The following is a 24,890-nucleotide window of genomic DNA, read 5'->3' on the forward strand; positions in this document are numbered from 1 at the left end:
TACACATCTCAAACAGGTAGTGAATACAAAAACACTATCAACAACAAATACTCGATATTTTAGTCCTTGTGAATGATATAGTTTCAATCGAAACGTATTATGCACCTTACGCATATAGAAATAAAGTTTACAAATCGTGAAGGGATAGTAAAAATCGAGCGTCGCATTCCGATCCTATATCATTCAGATATTCGACTAGGCATTGCTATATAACGAGGCAGATGTACTTCACAAACACATTTCACCAACATCTTGCATACGATTCGCTCACCAATATGAAATACGTTAGTACTTATTTATATATATCGATAAATGTGTGATATAGTGTTTACCTATCTATTTATTACTTTTTTATAAAGTCGATAAATAAGTGACATAGTGTTTACAATTAAATTTTAGCACTTTTTTATATATATCGATAAATATGTGACATAGTGTTTACCTATCTATTTTAGTTCTCATATATATATATATATATATCTAAAAATGTGATATAATATTTACCTTTCTATTTACAATTCGATGTATCAAGTGTTATATTTGTGTCAGTGTTTGCAATCGCGATTGGTGAATATAGGAATCGTTAACTAATCGATTTAACTTTACGAGTGATTGAGTTATCGAATTGTGATCGATGTCGTAACTATTTGTTAATTAACTTCATGAAGATGTTTTATTGATTTATTTATGTATATATATTTATTATGCATAAAAAAAGATATTTTCCTAAATAGTGGCCCATATTACCTAACCTGATTAATTTGTTGTTACCGTAATTGTTTGTTAGAAAATAATTTACTGGCGTAACAATTAAGGCAAGAATATAGTCTTGTTTTATTTTAAACTAGCTACTTGCCCCAGCTTCGCCCGGGTGTACGTGTATTATATATACAAACCTTCCTCTAGAATCACTCTATCTATTAAAAAAAACCGTTTCGAAATCCGTTACGTAGTTTTAAAGATTTAAGCATACATAGGGATGGAGAGACAGCGACAGCGACTTTGTTTTATACTATGTAATGATATGCGTAGGCTATAACGTTCATCGTTTCTTATAAAAAATATTGTTAAATATATTTAACAAAAGGTTGTAACCGCTATGTTTGTTTACCTATACCATATAACTATTCCCATATTTTGTAAAGGAATTTAATTGAATTTATATATCTGTTTCCATTTCTTTTTACTTAATATCTATGACTATTAATCGGTGGTCTAGTAGTTTAGTATACCGCTTTGCTATCCGACAGTCGCGAGTTCAATTCCTCGCACGGTACAAACATTTGTATTCATGAATATGATTACTAAAAAGCAAAGTTGTCTATTACCCTTAACACAACTATTATTACAGAAGCTCTGCTTATCTTGGGACTAGATGGCGCTGTATAAATTGTCCTGAGAAATTATTATTATTATTACTATATTTATGCTATATAGTGTCACAAAATTATTCAGAATCCATATAATAATATGTTACAAATAATTTATCATCAAAATAATTATGATCTGTACGCATAAATACTATCTCTACAGATGAAAAGAAATCAAAAATCATTATTTGCAGAATGCAATTAAAACTTGAATATTTTATTTAATAATACTTTCTGATATTTATGTATTTTTTTTATGTCAGATTATTTAGTATAAAAAGAAGTCGCTTTCGCTGTCTGTTCGCTTAGATCTTTTAAACTAAGCAATGTATTTTAATGTAGTTTTTAGCAGTAGATAGAGTGATTCAATAGGAAGGTTCATATGTGTAATACATGTACACCCGAGCGATACCGGGGCGGATAAATAGTATTATATATATTATAAAAATAACTCTTTTTATTCACACAAATAGGTATGCAACATACTTTTGGTTTAATCCGTTTTCGTTAATTATACAAACATCCTTATTACTAGTTAATAGGTCAGTTAATTGAAAAAAAAACTTTATCGCAAATTTAATTAGACTCGATTCTAAAAACAAGATTTTCCAGTAACTAAGGAAACATTAATATCATGAATTATAAAAAAAAAAACTTAAAGGTTAACAGATATTTCATTTATTTTTGAAACTTTACAAAAAAATATACACTTCTGCATAATATTGACGTATGTATTGAGTAATTAAAATAAAAAGCGCATTTATTCTGCTGCTTAATTACAATAATTACGTTCATATCGAAAAATGCTGTGTAATATATATTTCTAAATTGTAATGATACATACACCAAATTTATTAATTTGTTCATTTTTTTATGTTATTAAAAATTGTGTTAACCAAATACTTCAAAATGGAATTATGGGATAATTGTTAATTGAATAATCAATTTTTTACACTAAGATTGTGGCAAACAAGCATACGGCCCATCTGATGGTAAACGATGAGTGTAGCCTGAAATAATAACATATAATATTGCTATGTTATATAATTGAACATTATTCAATAAAATCAAAATCCTTACCAATATTATAAATGCAAAAGTAACTCTGTCTATATGTCTCGCTTTAACGCCAAAACTACTGCACCGATTTAAATAAAATTTGTTATACAGATAGTCTAGACCCTGAGAAAGGACATAGGCTACTTTTTAATGCGAAGAAAGGGTTGTAAGGGGTTGAAAGGGGAGATGAAACGTTCTATGGAAGTATCATAATTTTTAAAGCTACAAGCTTGAAACTTATTTTTTAAGCTTTTGCTCAATCATCAATCAATATGACATTCAAAAGTTTGTACGAATATTATCCCTAAAGGGGGTAAAATAAATGGGGATGAAATGGAAATTCCACATTCGTCCTATATTCGTTGCAAACACAGCTAGTTATATATTATATATATATAACTAGCTGTGTTTGCAACGAACAATATGTACGACTCTTTTGGTCACTTATGCATGTATTTTTTTATCAGTAAGCAGTTTGGCTAGCTATTTCAATTGAGAAGAACTGACATGAAACTGAACTGATATTTTTTTATTGTTCTTTTAATGAGTCTTTAATATCATCGTTCTTTGGATATATGTTTAACATATTTAATACATGAAATAGGTGCCGATCGAGAATCGAATCAGGAACTTGATTCCAGCTAAGTTTTTCCTACGAAGGCCGTCGTGTATTGTTGAATTGAGCAAAATAACTATGCATTAACCAATTCCACTTTAAGTTGATGTCATTATATATAAATAAATAAACGATATTAACGTAAATAATGAAAAAATTCTTCTAATTTCAAAGAGAGTGTAGCCACCTAGTCGTTACCTGAATCTATCACTTAAAGCTCTGTTAGAATCAATGTCTGTTAGAATCCCTACAATGAGAATCACTGACAGTTTTTATATTCGTTTATCCATATTTAAAATATGAGAGATCTTTTAATACATTTTGTTTTTATACACTTCTATCACTGCTCTCTGCTATAATATACGTCTACAAAATATCTCTTTATTTTCATTAATATTTACTGTCTTAAATTCAAATGTAGCTACGAAATGAAATATTTTTTTGAAAGTTAATGTATATTGTGCGCGGAATCGAAGCCGCGTACAATCTAATAGTAACACGCTTAAGACGCTAAACCATGGAGACCGTCATGTAATGTGTCATGCCTTGTATTGTTAATTACATTTCGTATCGTGGCAACACCGATAACAAATCAAACTGAATCTGCAAAACTACACTAACATCTACAATATTTTAAAAATTCTTTTAAGATATGTATTCCTTTGAAATTTCCAGTTCATCATACTCGTATTGGCATCAGCGGCTACAGCAGCCCGCCTTGATAATGTATACCTACCAGCCAACTCCGACTCCTCGAGTGGATCCAGCGCTGGTCTTCAAACACCGTTTGAATCAGGATCTGATGCAGAAAACTATAGTCAAGGCAGCCAAGGTTTTGGATCTGGCAGTCAGAGGAGCAGTCAGGGGGGCAGTCAGGCCACAATCTTGAAGATTGATAATCAGCTTGATGAACAAGGATATCACTACGCCTATGAAACCAGCGATGGCACCAAAGTGGAACAGGATGGTAAGTTATCCATACTAATATACATCTACACTAACTAGTGGTAGCCCCGTGGTCAAAATTTGACCATAAAATATTTAAAGTTAAAAAATATCTTTGAACGAATAATAACAAATATTTATATATGTGTATGTATGGTAAATACATTTAACAAGTCAACACACGCTACTCCTTTTTTTTATTGATTGAATATATTTTTTTATGCATAATTAAAAATAATGAATATAAGAAGAATAAATGAAATAGAGAAGGAGTGCAGAATGCTAATACATTCTGCACTCTTTCTCTATTCATCATACTTCTCCATTCGTTTAATTTTTGTAAAAAGGGATATACGATTTTGGTAAGGTATGATATGTAGATACCTACTTATATTATAAAGAGAAATATTCCTTATATTAAAGAGAATTGAAAGAAAATAGTTATTTTTAAACTTTTGTGTTTAATATGCATTATTTATATTATTAACCGGGTAACACGAATCATTTTATGGCAAATATAGGTATTTACCTCTCTCGACATCTCGACTAGGTTAATAATTTAAATAATGAAAGAAGATTGTTAGTATTAATATGGACTGTTGATTCCATTGCTAGCAATGCATCCTCCACTGGTGCCCCGTTCGCTCAAACTGTTAGTGCAGACTGGTGCATCATTCCATTATCATTCATTAAAATAAACTCACACTGCGACATCTAGTCCTAGCTTGTGTTATAGGTACTAGGCAATTGATATAAATACATAGATACATTTTTCATAAATACGTACATAATCTTAGTAATATTATAAACGTGAAAGTTTGTGAGATATTTGTTACTGTTTCACGCAAAAACTACTGAACGGATTTTGATGAAACTTTACGCTTTATGCTTTATTTATAAATTTCACGCGCTTGAAACCGCGGGCACAGCTAGTAGTCATATAGACGACAGTTATCACTTAACATCACGTTATCTATCAGTCTGTTAACCACTACAGTTACATAAAAAAAACTTGAAGAATAAAATATCTATTTTAGTACTATATCTACGACACACCTTACCTATAGCTTCGTCGTGTGACCTCGACATCCTATGAGGACACCAGTTCAATTCCCAACAAGCGCTGACATTTCACAAAGTGCTAAAATGTTTATCACTTGTTACAGTGAAAGGAGAATCCTAAATACTTTAATAGAATTATGAAAACATTTTTTTATATAAATAGAATGGCAAATAAGCTGGTCAACCTGATGGTAAGTGGTATCTGTCGTGTATATACATGAAAGTACCACAAATATCATGACACGGCACATTAAGTATATATGTATATATTAGACAGTTTAACTGAAAAAAATAAAGATTCTCATAATTCTTTTAATTGTTATTTCACTCACGTGACGCCTATTTTATTATTAGTTATATATTCTCATTTCAAAAGTTGTCTGTAGGAGATTGAATTAGATTTATATAAACTATAATTCTGCGAAATTTCATACTTCTCCGTTTACTTTCGTACTCCGAATTTTCATAAATAGTACAAAGAGTTTGGTTCACGTATTATTATTATGATAAGTATAATTATAGAAACCCGAATATTATAACAGTAAAATAAAGATTATTATTATTATTGTCTTTAATCATAGGCTTTTTGAGAATATCTCTAGCAATTGACACATAACTTTATCAAACTTATCTTCAGTCAGAGGGTTTATGAGAATATCTGCTACTAACATATAGAGCAAGTAGCTTAGCAACAGAAATTCTCAGGCTATATTGTACAATGTTCGCCTCGGTAGTAACATAAATCATAATTCTAAATACTCACATGTCCATGATAGATAATGCTTTAAAAAATATTAGAATTTTATGCAATTCGGACCCGGACTAACCTATAACCCATGCCTTCAATTCGACCTTCTCCCAGATCGCCATAAATCTTACAAAATGATTATTTACATCACGTCCGCGCGTTGATTATCAGACATCATAATCATCTTATGTAATTTAAATTGTTTATGTGAATTCAAACAATGCAATAACACAAAGGTTAACGATGGAATTAATCAAGTGAGTTGAATTGATACGTTACCTCTGGCTGTTTGCTTTTTAACGCGAATATACGGAAGTGTAAAGTGATGCTGCTGTTCTCACTTTGGTTGCTTCCTTCTTCATTGACGTCAATATTTCTTAGTATATATTTTGTATTTCTGATTCTTCAGTGTGTCTTTGTCATTTAACTCTTCTTAAACGTTTGGATGGAATTAGATTATATTTTGTCTCTCTAGGAGGGTGAGATTGGGGGGAAGCCCCTTTTCCCTGGTAGGGTCAATCCCTAAAAAACTGGGTTTTAACTCATTTTTTACGTTTATAATTAGTTATTACAAGGGCTGGTAATAGCTAATTATAAACTTAACAAAAACTAGAGACATTATATTTACACTTAACCTGTTATTAATAATTTTTGTATGAGTTTTAATACCTGGATGTTTAAAAACACAATTAGTCACATAGATGGTGCCATTTTTGGGACAGGGCTACATTTTTCCACTATTATGGGACATATTTTATTTTTTTTAATTACTTCAAACGATGAAATAGGTATACTTATTTAAATATTATAAGATTTAAGAAAGGTTCGGTTGTCTTTAGATTTAACTCTTTAGATTTTTTTTGCTAACAGTCGCTACTTCAATTCTTACACAATATGAACGTTTGTATTCATGAGTATAATTATTTTTATTTCTATGTATATTTTTTAAAAAGAACTTTTTTTAAGTTTGTGTCAGTTCTGTAGGAGTGATTATTTATACAGTTCATGTATCTTCCACTTACAGGGCGCGTCATTCCCGGAGCAGTGCCAGAGGAGGGTTCCCTACAAGTCGCTGGTTCTTACTCCTACATAGGTGATGATGGCCAAACGTACTCCATCACATACACTGCTGATGAGAACGGCTTCCGAGCGGAAGGTGCACATTTACCAACACCACCGCCGATCCCTGAAGCCATCTTGAGGAGTTTGCAGCTTACTGCTGGTTCTCAAGGTATCTTGTTTTAGTTAAATAGGAATAGTTCACAACCAAACAACCTACCTGATGGATATTGATAGCTGTAATCTACATATATTGACGGCCACGGTGGCCTAGCGGTTTAGCATATCGCTTTACTTCTGATGATCGTGGATTCGAATCCTGGCACGATACAAATATTTGTATTCAAGTTTAATTATTTGTATTGGTCTTTATCTACGTACTATTACTACGTACGTATTTTTTTATGTATACTAATGGAATGTTCCACCGCCTACACTAATGATTTACGATGGCGGGGCACCATTGGTGGATGATAAAGTGAGTTTAAAGTCAGGTTTCCAGGAGAGCCCCGTGGAGGTTATACTGATATGTTATAATGGTAGTAATGGGGTTATTAGTCCACATTACTAACAATCCCCTTCTCTCTATCTATGTATATTACATTTGTATTTACAAAAAGATGTATCTAAGTATTTCTATCAGTTGTCTAGTACCCATAATACAAATTCTGCGTAGCTTAAAAATCATATGGATAAGAAAAAAATATATGTCCGACCCGAAATTTTATCCCGTTTAGATAAAGTAGAAATTGATATATGTTTTCATGTTTCAGGACTTTACGACCGAAAAATAAATAGTTACGATGCCGACGCCGGCTATTGAAGATATCTAGTTATAAAACGATTAATTTAAGCTATAGTCACTGCCACCTGTTCACAGGAAATAATAATTTAATACTTTTTTTTTTATTTTTATAATATAAATTGTTGATGTCGAAACCACCAATATTCGCATAGTATTGTTACATTTAAAATATATGATTATTAGATATGGTATTTCAAACGCCTGTAGAAAAATTATAGCAATGTTTGTTTAATGTAACAATGCTACCAGTAAAATAATATAAATAATTTAATCATTTTTCCTGATGAATTTGAGGACTGAAATTATAATATTCATTGTAATTTATATAAAACAATGCTTAACAGCTGGTCTTTGTGTTAGTTATTACTTTACTAGTTTTTTAGAGTCAAACAAAAGAAATACACTAAAAATATTAATTTTACGTCATATAAAGAAGCTGACACTAATATTTAGGATCGTATATCAGGAAATAACCTATGTATATTTATTTATTAATTTATAAATAAATGCAACGATACTATGTCTTACGAATTCGAATGATGTTATGATATAATTGGACGATATGGTCAGTATGTGTACAGTTATTAGTTAATGTTGTTTTTATAAATAAAATTGTAAATATGTTTTTTATGATTCCTTTATTTTATACCTCTTAGGGCTAATAGAAATATAGTTGAAAGTAGCCGAATGTTAGCGAAATTAAACCAAAAAATATAGATCCGTTAAGTAAATGGATCTACATATATTATTATGTTAAAGCATGCATGTCTGAGACCATAAATATTTAATGCGGAAACATGCATCTATTCAAAAGCTGTTAATTTGAAGTTACAAACAGACACTACAATTTTATTTATTTGTATACATATATTCATATATAACCCAGCATTGCCTCTTAGATACTTCTAATAAGTACCTTCAGGAACTAAATTAAAGCACTGACATTAAATTAGTATAATTAAACAGACAGCCTCGTCGTAACCGAACATTTCAAATTCGTCACGATCATTCTAGATGACTCAGCTCTGAGTCTCAATGAATACACTATGTTATAGACTGCAATCGATTTGTAATAAAAACAATTCAATATTGAACGATCTCGAGATTGTTGTTTGATGTTAATTAAAATAACAATTTTGATGAAGCATTTAATTAAATCTGATCAATTTGGCATCTGATGATAAGTTTGTTTGTATGTAATTATTTATTGTTCAAAATAATAATATATATATATGTTAAAGAAATAATAATGGTACAATGGCGGACTTATCCCAACAGAGGGATTTCTTCCAGTCAACCTTTGAGTGACTGAAAGGAATTGTGGAGTGGTGGATACAGGCACAATAAAAAAAAGCAATATATCTATATATAAATGTAGTAGTAGTATAAGTATGCGTTGTCATCAAAATGTTCTCTAACATTCGTGGTATACCACAGGAGTAAATAATATACAGAGTGAAAACTTTGTAACACAACTAATATTGTCATCATAAAAATTTTACAGTAATAATCACATTAAAATCTCCTGTGGTAGACGAAAAAAAGACATATGGACAGCGTTCATATTAATAACAACTTGTAAATAGAAAGAAATATTTGAATGAAATCCACCTACAGCTTAATTAATTAATGCATCAAATATATATATATATATATATATATATATATATATATATATATATATATATATATATATATATATATATATATATACATATACTAGCGTATCCGCGACTTCGTCCGCGTGGAATTTAATATATATTTCTAAAATAAAAGTAGCCTAAGTTACTTCTTATTACATCAGCTACCTGCCAAAAAAAGTCCCGTCAAAATCGGTCCAACGATTTCAGAGATTAGCCGGAACAAACAGACCGACAGACAGACAGACAAAAATTTAATAAAATGTTATTTTCGTATATGTACCGTATTATATACATATGCATGTAGTAAAAAAACGGTTATATAAATATTACAAACAGACACTACAATTTTATTTATATGTAGGGATACATGTGCCCAAACTTACTCTATTTATCTACTATATTATATTCAAAACATACACCGACATATTAATGTTCACTATAATATATGATTTTGCTCTATTGACAATAATTTCCACAACGTACGCGATGTAAGGATTTGGTGTTTTTTTCATACGTTGGATTGCAATATTTTCGTACGGATCCCTGAAGTTTTTCAAAATATTCTATCGCCTATGTTCAACATGAATAATGTGAGATCCTAATGGTAGCGCAATTCTTCAAATCGGTCCAGTTACAACGCCTATTCCAAGCAAATAAACAAGACAATCACATCTTTCCTTATTATAATTCTTACTCACATTATAAATGCGAAAGTAACTTTGTCTGTAACTATCTGACGCGCTTTCACGCCAAAATTACTGAACCAATTTAGATGAAATTTGATACACAATTGGTTTAGCTATCTATGTATTAAATTTAACGCGAAAAAAGGGTTCTAAAGGGCTGAAAGGGGAAATGAAATGTTGTATGAAAGTATAGTCATTTTTAAACCTAGAAGCTTGAAACTTATTTTTAGGCTGTTGATTGTTATAGAAATTTATCAAAATTTTGTTCTTAAGGGTGTAAAATAAAATACCCGTAGAAAATATTTCTTTTTTGTTTATTTGGTCAAGAACATTATTCCACGCAGACGAAGTCGCGGACACAGCTAGTATTAGTATATATCTACACAGAGGTTGTAACAAACAGTCAGTAATACCTAGTATTAATAATAACACCTTCCAAACAAGGATATGCAATTTAAATAACAGCTCTAATAATACTTACTTTAGGTTGGTAAGAAGAAACAATAAACAATGTGAATACATTTTAGTTAATTCTCTGAAATTTATTTTCCTGTGAAATAACAATGCACTATAAGAGAGCAGGTAGGTATAAAATTATTTGTTCTAAAATGATCGTAAATGAGTCAGACGAACAATATGGATGATTCCATATTGTTCGTCTGACTATTTCTACAGTCAAGCTTAATACCTGTCTAAAGAGTGGGATACCTGTCTAAGGCAGTGAAATTACAGGGTAAGAAGGTATGAACTTACTTCTCTGGAATGACAAGGCAGGATGGATAATACGAGGGTTAGGTTACGGGTAGAAGGTATGAACTTGTTGATAATCTTAATCTTATTATTATTTAACAATGTGAAAGTTTGTAAGTATGGATGTTTGTTACTCTTTCACGCAAAAACTACTGAAAGGATTTTGACGAAACTTTATATTATAGCTTATGCATCTGAATAACACATTTTTTACTGAATTTTAACGCGAGTTAAACCATGGGCACATATAGTAATAAATATTTCATTTACAAATACAGGTCATAAGATGTTTACAATTTTTTGTTGACTTTCGTATGCTACATCAAAGGTGTGTAATTTTTTTCAGTAGGTAACCGTATTCATAGATATCATAAGACACAATCATTCTAAGTTCAAATTTCCACACATGCTTATAAAAATAGAGAGCGTCGCGGTCAGTGGTCAGTAGACCCTGAATTATACCTAAGAGGTCGTGAGTTCAAATCTGGCCGATATATAAAAAAACGTATGTCAATTTATGTATCTATCTGCCCTGTGTGTCCTGAAAAACTACTTCTCTGCTATATCAATTGAACTGATTGTCTGCAATTATGTTCTATAATGTATATACATACATATATATACATGTATGTCTTTATGACAACGTTTATTACCTCATATTCGGTCACGGTTCAATAAATATTCATTGCAATATTTAAAGTAGGTAATTGTAAAGGAGTATTCATATTGAAGCGGGCGATGAACAGTCGGGAGCAATGTAATTATATTCAAAGCTATAAGTAACTTTATATACCCTAACAGGTGGATCTCCACGCAGAAACCGTGTGGAAAGCATTATGGCTAATTGCTGGTAACTAGCTACCACTAACACTGGGCTGACTGATCTGACGTCGTCTTCATTTTATCATCATGTAACAGTGGCCCCCCAATGTATACCATATAACAATAATAATATCCCTGGAAAATTCACACACTGCCATCTAGTTCCAAGGAGAGTTTCTGTTATAGGTAATTTTTTTTATGGATTTTAATGGAATGGTGCACCCACCTGCGCTAACCGTTTACCATTACCATTGGAGGATGATAAAATGAGCATCAGATTAAGTCAGTGCCCGTCGTGACAATTTCATTAAGAATTTATCACGATGGTTTCCAGACGGAACCGCGTGGAAGTCAACCTGACATGGTATATTGCTAGCATTAAGATCATCAGTCCACATTTTTAACAATCCTCTTGCTCCCCCTTAGGGGAAAAATTTTGCCATGTCAAGCGTTGCGTTCACAACGAGGGAAGTCAAATATTTAAATGTATGTGCCTACCCCATCTGTGACATTCTAGGATAAGAGTCCTGAAGTGGTACTATTTTATTTATTTCATCATGAATTAAAATAATATGCGAATGAAGAATAAATATAGACCCATTGGGTTGAGTTTTACTAGTAAATTTAGTTTCAATAGTAACAACAAACGAAGACATGTAAAAGAGGACGTTATGTCTGCCTATAAAAGATTTTATTTACCATCTATCCGCTCTTCTTCAGTTTACCCGTGATCCGCGGCTGAAACTGCCGAAATACCTCAATAAAAATAACTAAAAAGTGGTAAGATTCCATGATCCTAATTATACATAAGGATTGAGGAACTGGAGACTGTACTAGTCACCACCATTGGGGCCAATAGTACCCATTACTATGGTACCAGATACCCAGATGGTCTGATGGCATCAGGAAGACGGCAGAGCCGGCCTGGACAAGATGCGCCACAGATAGAACTAAGTGGAAAATTATATTAGAGGCATACGTCTAGCAGTGGACTAGTTTATACTGAACTAGCTACTCGCTCCTGCTTCGCACGGGTGTACCTGTATTATATATTAAAATTTGAGCGCGTTTGACTGCAATCTCACCTGATGTTAAGTGACGGCGTGGTCTAAGCTGTTAGACGCAAGAATAGAATAGAATAGAAAATCATTTATTCAAATAAACTTAATTTAAGCACTTTTGAATAGTCATAACAATTTGTTTTTTATCTACCACTCGTTCGGAAAATGTCTCATCACAAGAAGAACGAGCAAGAAACTTGTGTGTTGCTCTTTTAAATAATCCTTGTAAGTTTACATTTACAAGTCGAAACGTGTGAATACAAACTACCAACAAGCACTAATTTTTTGGGTCAAATATAATCATGCAATAAGATTACATCAGGTCGTAGTGATAAGAGCAGACCAGTCCCTACAAGCAGCATCCGTTCACGAGTATGACGGATGAGCCAGCCATCACTGCGCTCGACCATATTTTAGGGAGCCCATTGACCCGGCCCACCACGCCGCCACATGTCTGGACATTTTAGTGAGCATGACTACTCATTCCACACGACCACGTCACAGCTACAAAAATTACTATATGGTAGTTACAGTATTCGCACTTTACATAAGGATGCATGCTATAAGCTCAAATAGTGCTTATTCACTCTTGACTTGAAAGACCCAATGTTGTAAGAGGCAGTAAAAATAGACGCTAGTAGAGAGTTCCACTCCTTAGCTGCTCGCATAAGGAAAGATGATGCAAAACGGTTGGCGCGAGCCGCTGGGATGTCAGCAGTCTATGGGTGGAGCCGCTCTCTGTCTTTTTGTACGTTGATGGAACGGTGCTGGAGGAATGAGGTTGTGCAGTTCTTGAGTACATTCGCTAAAATGGATATATATATATATATATATATATATAAACCTTCCTCTTGAATAACTTTATCTATTAAAAAACCGCTTCAAAATCCGTTGTGTAGTTTTAAAGATTAAATCATACATAGGGACGGACAGACAGCGACAGCGTCTTTATTTTATACTATGTAATGAAGAGAAGAGAAAGAATTTTACCCATTACTACAATCCCCTCCCCTATTGTATACGTCACCTATTGCAATAGGCATGCTCCTTAAAGCTTACATCATTTCCAATCTCACAGAGGAGATATTAAACATTTCTTAGAACATAAGGTCAGGTTCACAACGACACAAATATAAAACTTTGAAATAATTACCTATTCCTCGTTACAAAGATAGTATTTGCTGCACATATTCGTACAAATATTTATAATATCCCTGAACAACTCATACAATGCCACATAGTCCTAAATTTAGCAGAACTTATGTTATGGGTACTATATAACTGATAAAAATTCACAAATAAATATTTTCTAAATACATACTTAATATACACAGAAAACACCCAGACCGATATAACAATCACAATCATAAATACAAAAGTTTGTACCGTGCAAGGAATCGAATCCGCAACCATGAGGCGTCAAGCCGTGTCTTAAACCGCAAGACCACCGAATCCATAATTGTAATTCAATAAAAAACTGTTTTCTGATATCTGAAAACACATAATATATCACCATTTATAGTACCAAATATATATGAACATTTGCTTTATATATTTATTAGCCCCATCCCAATTTCTCACTGGTGTATTGTATTATACGAGTACATATAACCCATCCTCTTGAATCACTCTATCTATTGCTAAAAACGACATTAAAATCCGTTGCGTAGTTTAAAAGATCTAAGCGAACAGACGACGGAAGCGATTTCATTGTATACAATGTAAAGATTATACTACAAGTGAGTATTGTAGTACAGTAATAAGCTTTTATTTAGCCTACAGCGTCTACCTACCTATCATTATACATTAGCTATATTAGTACAGTTATATGACCAATATACAGACTTAATACGCTATAACAAACTTTGTTCTGTCAGTTTGTACATCTTAATAATATTATATAGTAAGTTTGTAAGTATGAATGTTTGTTACTCTTTCACGCAAAATCTAGTGAACGGATATTGATGGAACTTTACAGTAATATAGCTGACGCATCAGAATAACATATCAGTTATACTTTTTAATGAAATTTATACACAGAAATTTATCGCGGAAGAAACCGCTGGCACAGTTTTTTCAATATATAATTACATAGTTGGTACGAAAACATAACTATTCCCTCTTTAAAGGAGGGTAAATGAGGTTACTAGTAATGGAGACTTGTGGGACCATTGGTAGCAGTGTCTGATATACCATTACACTGTCCCTCTTAAAACCCTCGTAGTAAATTTGACAGTATGGTATGACTGAGCTAACTTCATGCTCATCCTATCATTTTTCACTGGTGCCGTAAATCGTCAGTGCAGATGAGTGCACCATATAAATATTTATCAAATAAAATATGGATACATCATCCCATTTCGTACATAAATAAGAAAAAGGAATAACGATGGACAATTCCCACAGCCATCTGGTCCCAAGCTAAGGACAGCCTGTGTTATGGGTACTAGACAACAGATGGACACATCTACATGCAATTTATTAATAAAGACATATATAATATACATTGCAATTATACTCATGATTATAAATATTTGCATCGTGTGAGGAATCTAACCCAGGACCATCGGAAATAAAGTGATGTGCTAAACCGACCCGATCTAGACCATTCATTGAGTTCAGTACACTATTTTTGTATTCCCACATTTTAATTTAAAAATAGAATGTTACAACAATTATTTAAAAGAGCAACACGCAAGTTTCTTGCACATTCTTCTTGTGATGAAACAGCTTTTAAAAAATGTGGTGCTTAAAAAATATATGTATGACTATTCAAAAGTGCTTAAATGTAAGTTTATTTGAATAAAGAGTTTTCTATTGAATTAGCTGAATTCCATACTGTTGTACACAGGAAATAAAATTGACTTACTTTGCTATTTATAGGTGAAATACTTTATAAAATCGCTTCATTATTCCTTGTATATATTAATTATAAACATACAATCAATTTAATATATTATTTATAATATCATTACAGATAAAGTCATGTTTTCTTATTACAAATTCGATAATACTGGAGTTTTACCGTGATACAATTATATTGCAAATGCACAAACGATGTCGGGTGAAATGCATAGTGTCTAGACAGTTTTGCACCATAGATCTAGCTCGAAGCTTAGTACCATTTAAGCACTGTTAGTGTACGTTAGTTGATATGAAACTGTTTTTTGTGTTGTTGTGTTTAGTGCTAATTTTCAGATATGGCAATTTCGTTGTAAGTTGAAGTTTTATTTATAAAAAAAAATATTATAATAAATAAAAAAAAATTGTAACTATACACAATATATATGTGTCTGTGTTTGTGTGTTATATTATTTTTATACTATATAATGAATTATTCTTGTAAAATAATACTTTGATATTTTTACAATTTATTGGTAGTAGTGAATATTGATTTATTTTAAACTTACTATAAAAAGTATTGCAGTTGTATTTATTATGTCTATCTTAGAAATACGTTAATTTTAAACCTATACATATACATATTTTATTTGATTAAATATAGGTATATTTACTTGAATAAATATAGGTTAATATATGTTTATGTTTATGTTTCTAATTACATCATTACTTACTAAACTTATATACCGTTATTTATATAACGGCCAAGAATCAAATAATAGTTATTGAGTTATATTTTCTCTTTGTCTATCGCGCTATTTTCTTAACTTGAATGAATGTGACAAAACAGGATGTGTGTGTTATAATACACAGAACACCATCTAATCTTAAATTAACCTACAAGGTTAATTTGGGTATTGAACTACAAATAAAAATACATAAAAACAAATTGTAAATACGTACATAATATGTATTGTATTTAATTTCCTTTAATAGTTTTTAATTTTTGTAAATGAGGGCTAAAGAACGTCTGTGGATGTAATAAGACTATTAGCATAGCTATTAGATACTGAAAAACTTTTTCTGTTTGGTTACAATAATTTTTTTCACGTCGGTTTTATATAAACTTGTCTTTTTTTTAATTAGAGCCAAAATTGTTATGTTGTACTGTTTATCAATCTTCATTGCATTGCATAAATAATATCCTAGGATAATTTATATACCGACCGATTTTACCCTAATTTACACAGAACCTGCAACCATCAGAAGTAGGCCGTGCTAAACCGCTAAACTACCTTGGCGTCTAAGCTAAAGTAAAAGCACATTTAAGGAATTATAATTAAACTATTCGCCCCGGCTTCACCCGGGTGTGCAGGTATTATACATATAAAAATCTGTTTCTTGAATCACTCTATCTATTAAAAAAAACCGCTTCATAATCCGTCGCGTAGTTTTAAAGATTTAAGCATACATAGGCACGGACAGACGAGACTTTTTTTTTATACTATATAATGATATATTTTAATTTTGTATAAATCTAAATATATATAACTCAAAGGTGACTGACATAGTGATCTATCAACGCACAGCCCACACCACTGGTCGGATCGGGTTGAAATTTGGCATGCAGGTAGATGTTATGACATAGGCATCCGCTAAGAAAGGATTTTGATTAATTCTACCCCCAAGGGAATAAAATAGGGGATAAAAGTTTGTATGAAACTTTGTCAATTTTAAACCGATCGGGCTGAGACTTTACATACATAAAGCTACTATGACGTAGGCGTCCCCTAAGAAAGTATTTTGATAAATTCCACCCCTAAGAGGATAAATAATCGCAAGCGAAGCCGCGGGAAAAAGCTAGTGATATATTAGTACCATAAAGGGAAGATTTGGTATCATTTTTTAGTCACGCATTAAATCTTAACTTTGTCATAAAACATTTATGTAAAGTGTTCGTTAAAATCTGTTATTCAGTTTAAAAATTCGTCATCATAGACTTGACCCTGCCAACAGTGTAGACAACGTCGTGTTAATAAGTATGAGTAATGTTTGTACAACTGAGTTCCGTAACAATTTGCTATTAGAAAGATATTCTATTAGATCCAATTTAAAATGGCGGTAAATGTAAAGATATATATTACATATATAGTATAAAATAAAATATACTATATAATGATATAGATTATACTATATCATTATATAGTATAAAATAAAGTCGTATCCGCTGTCTGTTCGCTTAGATCTTTTTACTAAGCAACGGATTTTATGCAGTTTATAGTAATAGATAGATATATTCGAGTGGAAGGTGTATGTGTACACCGGTATAAAGTAAATTCAAATTCAAAAATCATTTATTCATGTAGGGAATTTTATCCGTTCATACGCGGCTAAAATGTTATAAATTAATAAAAAAAATCTGATATGATTTTATTGATTTTAATTCACTTTAAAAATAAATTCAAGATTCTTTCTTCATAACGCCTGTTTCTCTAATGGTATCTGTTTTTTTAAAGGACCTATTTTTATTGATCTGTCTAATGACGGTTGTTACTATTACATATTTTTTATTGCACTTAAATACATGAAATAATGTTAAAAAAGGAGGACTTATCTATAAAAGAGATCTCTTCCAGTCAACCCAATACAGCGTGGTATAGGAAGTGTTGAATGGGTGAAATTGTGTAAATAATAATCCCATCAAAAACATAAATGTGAAATGATAGCCGAGTTTAATATTATGATATATGCCTTGATTGTAGACTTCTACGACAAAAGAGGTGAGATCTAAATGAGTGCCAAGTTCAATGGTCTGTCCTAAAATGTATTTATAACAATATAAAATATATTTTCTTCTTATAACTTAGGATAATATACTGTAGCCTAAGGTCTGACTTAGCCAGTTCTCATATACCAATTATTACTTTCGATTGCTAGTTACTACTAATAATAAAATAGGAACCGACAAGTAACATGTTTAGAACTTGCGAAGGCTACAGTATATTTCGTATATGAAAACTAGCCAAGTTAGACCTTAGGCTACAGTATTGAGTTATGAGGGGGTCAAAAGTGGCTCCAAATAGTTCGTGTAAATATACACACGGTGCTGCTCGCCAGTACTTGAAACTCGGCTTGACACGTTACCGCGTGTCTAGATTTAATAAAAATCTACATACTATCACCTACATACTGTAAAATGATTACGTTGTCTGATTAATATGTTTTGGCAGCGTACAGTACAATTTCACTGCCATATCTCAACATTGAAACCGGATCACAGCCTGTAAAACTAGTTGCGTGTGCAGAATTTCAATGCAACGGAGGTACCCACTCTGACCTTTGTGGAATGTGTCTGGGAAGTTTAGATGTCGATCACTATTTTGCAATCAATAATCTAAATTGTTAGTGTAACCTTTCAGTAAATTATTCAATCTTCGGTTGCTTAATAGAATTTATAGGGACTGTGTTCTAGAAATTTCTACACGTCCTCGCATAATATGCCAATATTAGAGAAAATTCTCATTCAATTACATGAAAGGAAATCGTTCGAGAACTTTTTTTTATCATAGTATTCAAATATTTAAAGTAAAAGTATCCTATATCCTATATTTCTCATTATAATATTAGCAGTCTGCGAGTGAAATTCACGTTAAATTCGTTTCAGAGATTAGCAAGAACATACAGACAAACGGACTTTATCTGCGAGGAATTAAACTTATTATGTCAAATATCAAAAGTAAAAACATTCTATGTTACTTCTTAGAACATTAGCTATATGCGAGTAAAATACCCATAAAAATTGGTCCAACCATTTCAAAGATTAGCAAAAACAACACAAAAGAGTTGTTTATTTAATATTTAAGTACCGTATATACTTACATATGCACTTAGTGAAAAGCTCTTAATTAAAAAAGGCAAACACACACTTCAATTTTACTTATTTGAATAGATTTAAAGACTCTCTTTGACCAATGAACTGACGATAGTTTTGACATATCATTAAAAGTCTGTAATATACTTATATGAAAAAAGATATTTTGTTTTTATTTATTGAAATGCTAAAGAAATCATAATGTTAACTATAGTATATTCATTACTTATACTATCATGGTAAATATCACGTTTATATAATACTAGCTGTACCCGCGACTTCGTCCTCGTGGAAATTAACTTTATTTTTCTAAAACAAAAGTAGCCAAATCATTATTACATCAGTTACCTGCCAATAAAAGTCCCGTCAAAATCGGTCTAGCCATTTCAGAGATTAGCCGGAACAAACAGACATACAGACAGACAGACAAAAATTGTAAAAAGTATTATTTTGATGTATGTATCGTATTTATATTCATATGCATGTAGTAAAAAACGGTTATTTTAATATTACAAACAGACACTCCAATTTTATTTATATGTATAGATTAACAATTGGTGTTAATTTTTACAGAAACATACCAAGAAGGATTCCTCAATGAAATACATTACGAAACAATCACAAAACATAACTGTACCAGTAATGATACATATAGACAAAGCACTGTTCAAAATATTGATAAAAGAATATAAGACAAAAATAAGAAATAACATGAAAGACATATCAAAACGTTTACTGAAAGAAGTGGAAAGAATATTCAAAAGAGCCAACTTGAACCAAGTATTGAAATTTAAGTTATTGGATACAAGGTTTTTGGGCAGTAAGATGAAGAAAATTACAATGGACGGGAACGCATCGAACTATCTGCTAAACTACTGCAAATGGCAAGGGCAGATGAAGATTCTGAAGAAGAAATGGTATTATTCTGTATTGTTGACAGGACTAGATCTTTACTATACACACAATGGTAGAATTATGAGAAGCAGCACAGGTATTGTTATATATTATGTACTATCTGTACCCGCGACTTTGTCCGCGTGGAGTTCAGCTACCTACCAATGAAAATCCCGTTAAAATCAGTCTAGCCATTTCAGAGATTAGCCGGAACAAACAGACAGACAGACAAAAATTGTAAAAAGTATTATTTTGGTGTATGTATCGTATTTATATTCATATGCATGTAGTAAAAAATGGTTATTTCAATATTACAAACAGACACCCCAATTTTATTCATTAGTATAGATTAAATGGGTGTGATTTCACTGCCTTACCTAACTCTACAACCGAATGTGAGATAAGACAATGAAATTACAGTGGCAACCAATTCAGCATAAAGCTACAAATAAATCTGCAGCGCTGATATTCTGTTGGATGCTGCGCAAAATATATGTATAGGCACTATATCTTCTTTTATATCTTAATACAGGTCGCAGTTATATGCGGAGTGTGTGCAGTATATACAACAGTTGTACTTTACTTGAATGGAAACCAAAGAACCTGGACTATTTACTAGCTCATGAGATTGGACACAGGTAATAATAATAATAATTTATTATCAGATAACACAGTTCATTTTTAATAATAATTACTAAGCTTTAATTATGTAAGGAAAAAAACACGATCATCGAAATTAAAGCGTAGCACTTCGCTTTAATTTCGATGATCGAACCAGTATCGTTCTACCATGGTACAATAAGATGTAGATAGCGGCTCTACCCATATACAGTTAACATGGCAAACAAACTATATATATACGGCTATGTTGCTTCCAGACTAAGATATGGATTGATTTTGTGGGGTAACTCTGTAGAAATAAACAGAGCCTTTGTCTGTCAAAAAAATATATATATATTTATATATATAGAACAAGTTGTAAGCCATTGTTTTATATTGACTTTGCCTTGTATGTATATCTATGAAATATGCCAGTTTGTAAGACTGCATCCTGAACTGTTCAAACGGAGACAAGTAAATACATATAGTTATTCCTAGTAAATACAGTACAAAACACTTAGACAAATTGATGTTACCATCTATAAAGACGTCATTATGCAGTTCAAACTGTCTCGCCATGGCGATTAAAATATATAATAAATTGCCAAGTGAAATTGTATTTACGAAATAAATTCAAGAAAGAACTACATAGATGGCTAATCAGCAAATCTTACTACAGTGTTCAGGAGTACTTACTTAATTAAAAACATTGACATGTATAATTTATAAATATTTCATTAATACGAAGTTGACATACTCATATTATAAATAATGTACGTACTTAATATTGACTAACGAATAATAACCAAAATTGACATCTGTTTTGTCTGTTGCATGTCAGAAATGACAAAATATGTGAAACTAGTTCTAAAGATCTTAAAAACGACACATGTACCACATTTTAAGCAATAAATATTCATTTCATTTCAAAACAGCAGGAATCCCAACCATTATCACATTTGCATTATCTTTCCTTAAGCGAGCAGCTAAGGCGTGCAACTCTTCCAGCGTTAGTGTTTCCTGCCTCTTATGACATTGGGTCTTTCAGTCAGGAGTGAATAGGGACTATTTGAGCTTGGGTGTAACAGCTTACAGCAAAGCTTTACAGCAGCAGCAAAGAGCATTATCAGTAATGTGGACTGATGATACCATTACTACCAATGTACCATGTCAGGTTGACCTCCACGCGCTTCCCCCTGGAAACCATCATCATAAAATTCTGGTGAATTTGTCACAATGGACTAACTAACCTGATCTCATGTTCATCTTATCATTCTCCAATGGTGACCCGCCAGTGTACACCGCTAAAAGAGGCTGGTGCACAATTCCATTATCCTCCATAAAAAATAAACAGCATAGACCACATAATCACTTACCATCAGGTGAGATTGCGGTCAAACGCGTTCAAATTTTGTAATAATAAAAAAAATATCTCATTTCTAGTCTTGGTATATCACATGATGGTCAATCACGTAGCTGTCGACACAACAAACATATAATGACTCCTAAGTACAACCCACACAACCACCCGAAGACTTGGTCCACCTGCAGCAGGAGAGATCTGGATATGTTTCTTAGGTAAATATTATTTATACATATATAGACAACATATGAAATGGTATTTCCGAACCAATACGGTATTAAAACCTTCAAGATTGAGTATATTCCTTCTTAAGGGGCCGGCAACGCACTTGCAATTCTAGGGGAATTGCAAGTGCGTTGCCGGTTGATGATGGTACATAAGTACACATGAGCACCTGCTCATAGTTACTTACTATCAAATGAGCCGCAAACTTATTTGTCCTGTATGCTATAAAAAAAATATATTATACATATTTACTAGTGCGCTTGCGCATTTTTGATTTTTTTTTTATTTATACTCTGCTCTAATGGTTCGTAGCATGATGTTATGTAGCCTTTTTTAATAAATGGGCTATCTAATACCACAGATAAAAGAATATTACATAGTAATACTGTGTAATCTAAAATCTTATCTGTGTCTACTAAAGAGGTAAATTTTGTTTGATCGATTTAATCTCCGGTTCTGCTGACCGATTTTAAAAATTCTTTCACGGTTAGAAAGGTGTATTATACTCGAATACTATATAGGCTATATAATATCACGCTACGACTAATAGGAGCGGAGGAGTAATAAAAAATTTGGCAAAAAAAAAATCATTTTGAGAGTTTCCGCTACTTAGGTTGCGTAAACAGCTAAAGTTACAAAAATAATACGTGTGACGGAATTGTTTTCCTTTAAAAGTTTTCGCGAATAACACCTTTTAAGGTTAATTCAATAATCGTGTGACGTTGCAATAGTTTATGTTTTCAGAATGCTAATATTTTTTTAAATTATGAATAAATGATACATTAAATCTATAAAAAAAAAACATTATACGCACATCTACTTATTATATATTTGTTTATTGTTATTGCTGGTTCAAATATTTTTACCTATTTTTTATTTTGGTCTTATTTCGACCATTTGGCGACCACCAATTTTGCTACCTTTTGCATGTGTGAGACCACAAATATTCTGTGTAATAATATTATAGAAATATATATTAATAATATAGAAATTGTGGTCTCGCACATGCTAATGGTATAGGAATTAAACAAAATCATATAAATACACTAAGTAATGAAAAGGACTTCCGCAAAATAACAACAAATTCGATTCAAAGCATAAAATAGTTCAGTATCTAAAATTAGTTTTATTTTATCGTTTTCATGAATGGTATAACAGCAAGCGTCTTTAATAAAAGAGTTATTAAGCAGAATATGAATAGTACAATGCACTTTACACATAAACACAGCTGGTGTCTGCGAATTCAATTATTGCGGACTTGCCATGTGTTGCACTACGGGTTCGATGCCCGGCGAGATTAGGAATGATCGATTCATCGATGTCTTCGAGAACATGGATATATCGATATTAAATAATCGACAATATAATCAAAAAAGGTTATTTGAAATACTAACGGATATATGATAATCTGAAGAAAGTAATTTAAAACGTAAAATGAAAGGACGGTATATACATATAAGATCAAATTAAAATTCAAATTCAAGAATCATTTATTCATTTAGGACATTTTAGCCGTTTATAAATGTCAAATTTCGTATATTATAATTTTTCCCTACCGTCCAGTCAGTATATAGATCCAATTGAAAAGAACTGGCAAGAAACTCAATTGAATATTTTTTTTTAAAAAGCCACTTTATTTACAATGAATATGTATACAGGTGTCTATGTCTAACCTTAAATGAAAATCTTATGCATGGACAACTACTGCTATGCACGATTGTCATTCAATTAATCTCAGATCTGATTTAAGACCTAAAAAAAGGGTCATTCGAAATGTAAAATGTCATTTTATCGAAGTACTCTAATGCCCTTATATCCTCGCCAAATGATAGGGGCCGAATGCAGATAGTATCAAAAAATGTGGAGGAATCTCAGGAGGAAGCGACTGAAGGCCAACTGCCTGACAAATACGACTTCAGTTTAAGGGCATATCAGTTCAAGCCTCGGCTCAGGCCATCCTAATTTCGATCCTCGTTTGACTTGGACGGGGGAGTGATCAATGGGAGCCGAAGTTTATCGATATCGATAGTTATAAGCCGAACCATGTTTCATCGATGTTTTTATTAGAAATTTATCGACATCGGTACTTCTGTGTAGACATGTCGACATCGATGTTTTTTTAATATCGAATATCCCTAAATAAGATAATAACATTTCTGATGATAGTATGACATCATAATTATTAACAGTTTATGTTTAGGTTAATTTATAACACAAACAATGCATTGTTACTAAATTTCCATTTTATAGTAACAATATTAGGTATACAATTATATGTTTAATAATAAAAATATGTAACTTTTTAAGAACACTTCGATTCTCAATAAAATCGTACAAAGTTCAGTTCAAAATTATATTTCTGCTTTCCTTATTTCAGGAGTAAAAGGTCATGGTGTCTACGGCCAGGTTATGATGTGAAGTTACAAGTAAATGGAGCTAAATATAAACCTCGATTATAATATTTATTTAC

General features: G+C 31.8%; 2 protein-coding genes across 2 annotated transcripts; both read left to right on the top strand.

Annotated features, from left to right (window-relative positions):
* The first annotated feature begins 234 nt into the window (after positions 1 to 234).
* LOC131851438 (endocuticle structural glycoprotein SgAbd-3-like) lies at positions 235 to 7,927 on the top strand. The gene is made up of 4 exons (XM_059201937.1): positions 235 to 284; positions 3,721 to 4,012; positions 6,825 to 7,031; positions 7,633 to 7,927. Exons 1-4 carry the CDS (start codon positions 276 to 278, stop codon positions 7,680 to 7,682), a joined length of 558 nt encoding a protein of 185 aa, XP_059057920.1. The 5' UTR covers positions 235 to 275; the 3' UTR covers positions 7,683 to 7,927.
* A 7,822-nt stretch (positions 7,928 to 15,749) lies between these two features.
* On the top strand, positions 15,750 to 24,890 carry LOC131851457 (A disintegrin and metalloproteinase with thrombospondin motifs adt-2-like). The gene is made up of 5 exons (XM_059201960.1): positions 15,750 to 15,840; positions 19,912 to 20,329; positions 20,765 to 20,870; positions 22,276 to 22,410; positions 24,798 to 24,890. Exons 1-5 carry the CDS (start codon positions 15,781 to 15,783, stop codon positions 24,877 to 24,879), a joined length of 801 nt encoding a protein of 266 aa, XP_059057943.1. The 5' UTR covers positions 15,750 to 15,780; the 3' UTR covers positions 24,880 to 24,890.

The sequence above is a fragment of the Achroia grisella genome, unplaced genomic scaffold, assembly GCF_030625045.1.
Source record: "Achroia grisella isolate CSIRO2021 unplaced genomic scaffold, CSIRO_AGI_Agris_v1 utg783, whole genome shotgun sequence".
Taxonomy (NCBI): Eukaryota; Metazoa; Arthropoda; class Insecta; order Lepidoptera; family Pyralidae; genus Achroia; species Achroia grisella.

Excerpts from the sequence above, each read along its gene's own strand:
- LOC131851457 (XM_059201960.1), top strand. The coding sequence starts at position 15,781 with ATGAAACTGTTTTTTGTGTTGTTGTGTTTAGTGCTAATTTTCAGATAT. Across the intron at positions 20,330-20,764 it reads AATTATGAGAAGCAGCACAG|GTCGCAGTTATATGCGGAGT; the intron begins GTATTGTTATAT and ends ATCTTAATACAG. Across the intron at positions 22,411-24,797 it reads GATCTGGATATGTTTCTTAG|GAGTAAAAGGTCATGGTGTC; the intron begins GTAAATATTATT and ends TCCTTATTTCAG.
- LOC131851438 (XM_059201937.1), top strand. Across the intron at positions 4,013-6,824 it reads CACCAAAGTGGAACAGGATG|GGCGCGTCATTCCCGGAGCA; the intron begins GTAAGTTATCCA and ends TTCCACTTACAG. Across the intron at positions 7,032-7,632 it reads GCTTACTGCTGGTTCTCAAG|GACTTTACGACCGAAAAATA; the intron begins GTATCTTGTTTT and ends TTCATGTTTCAG.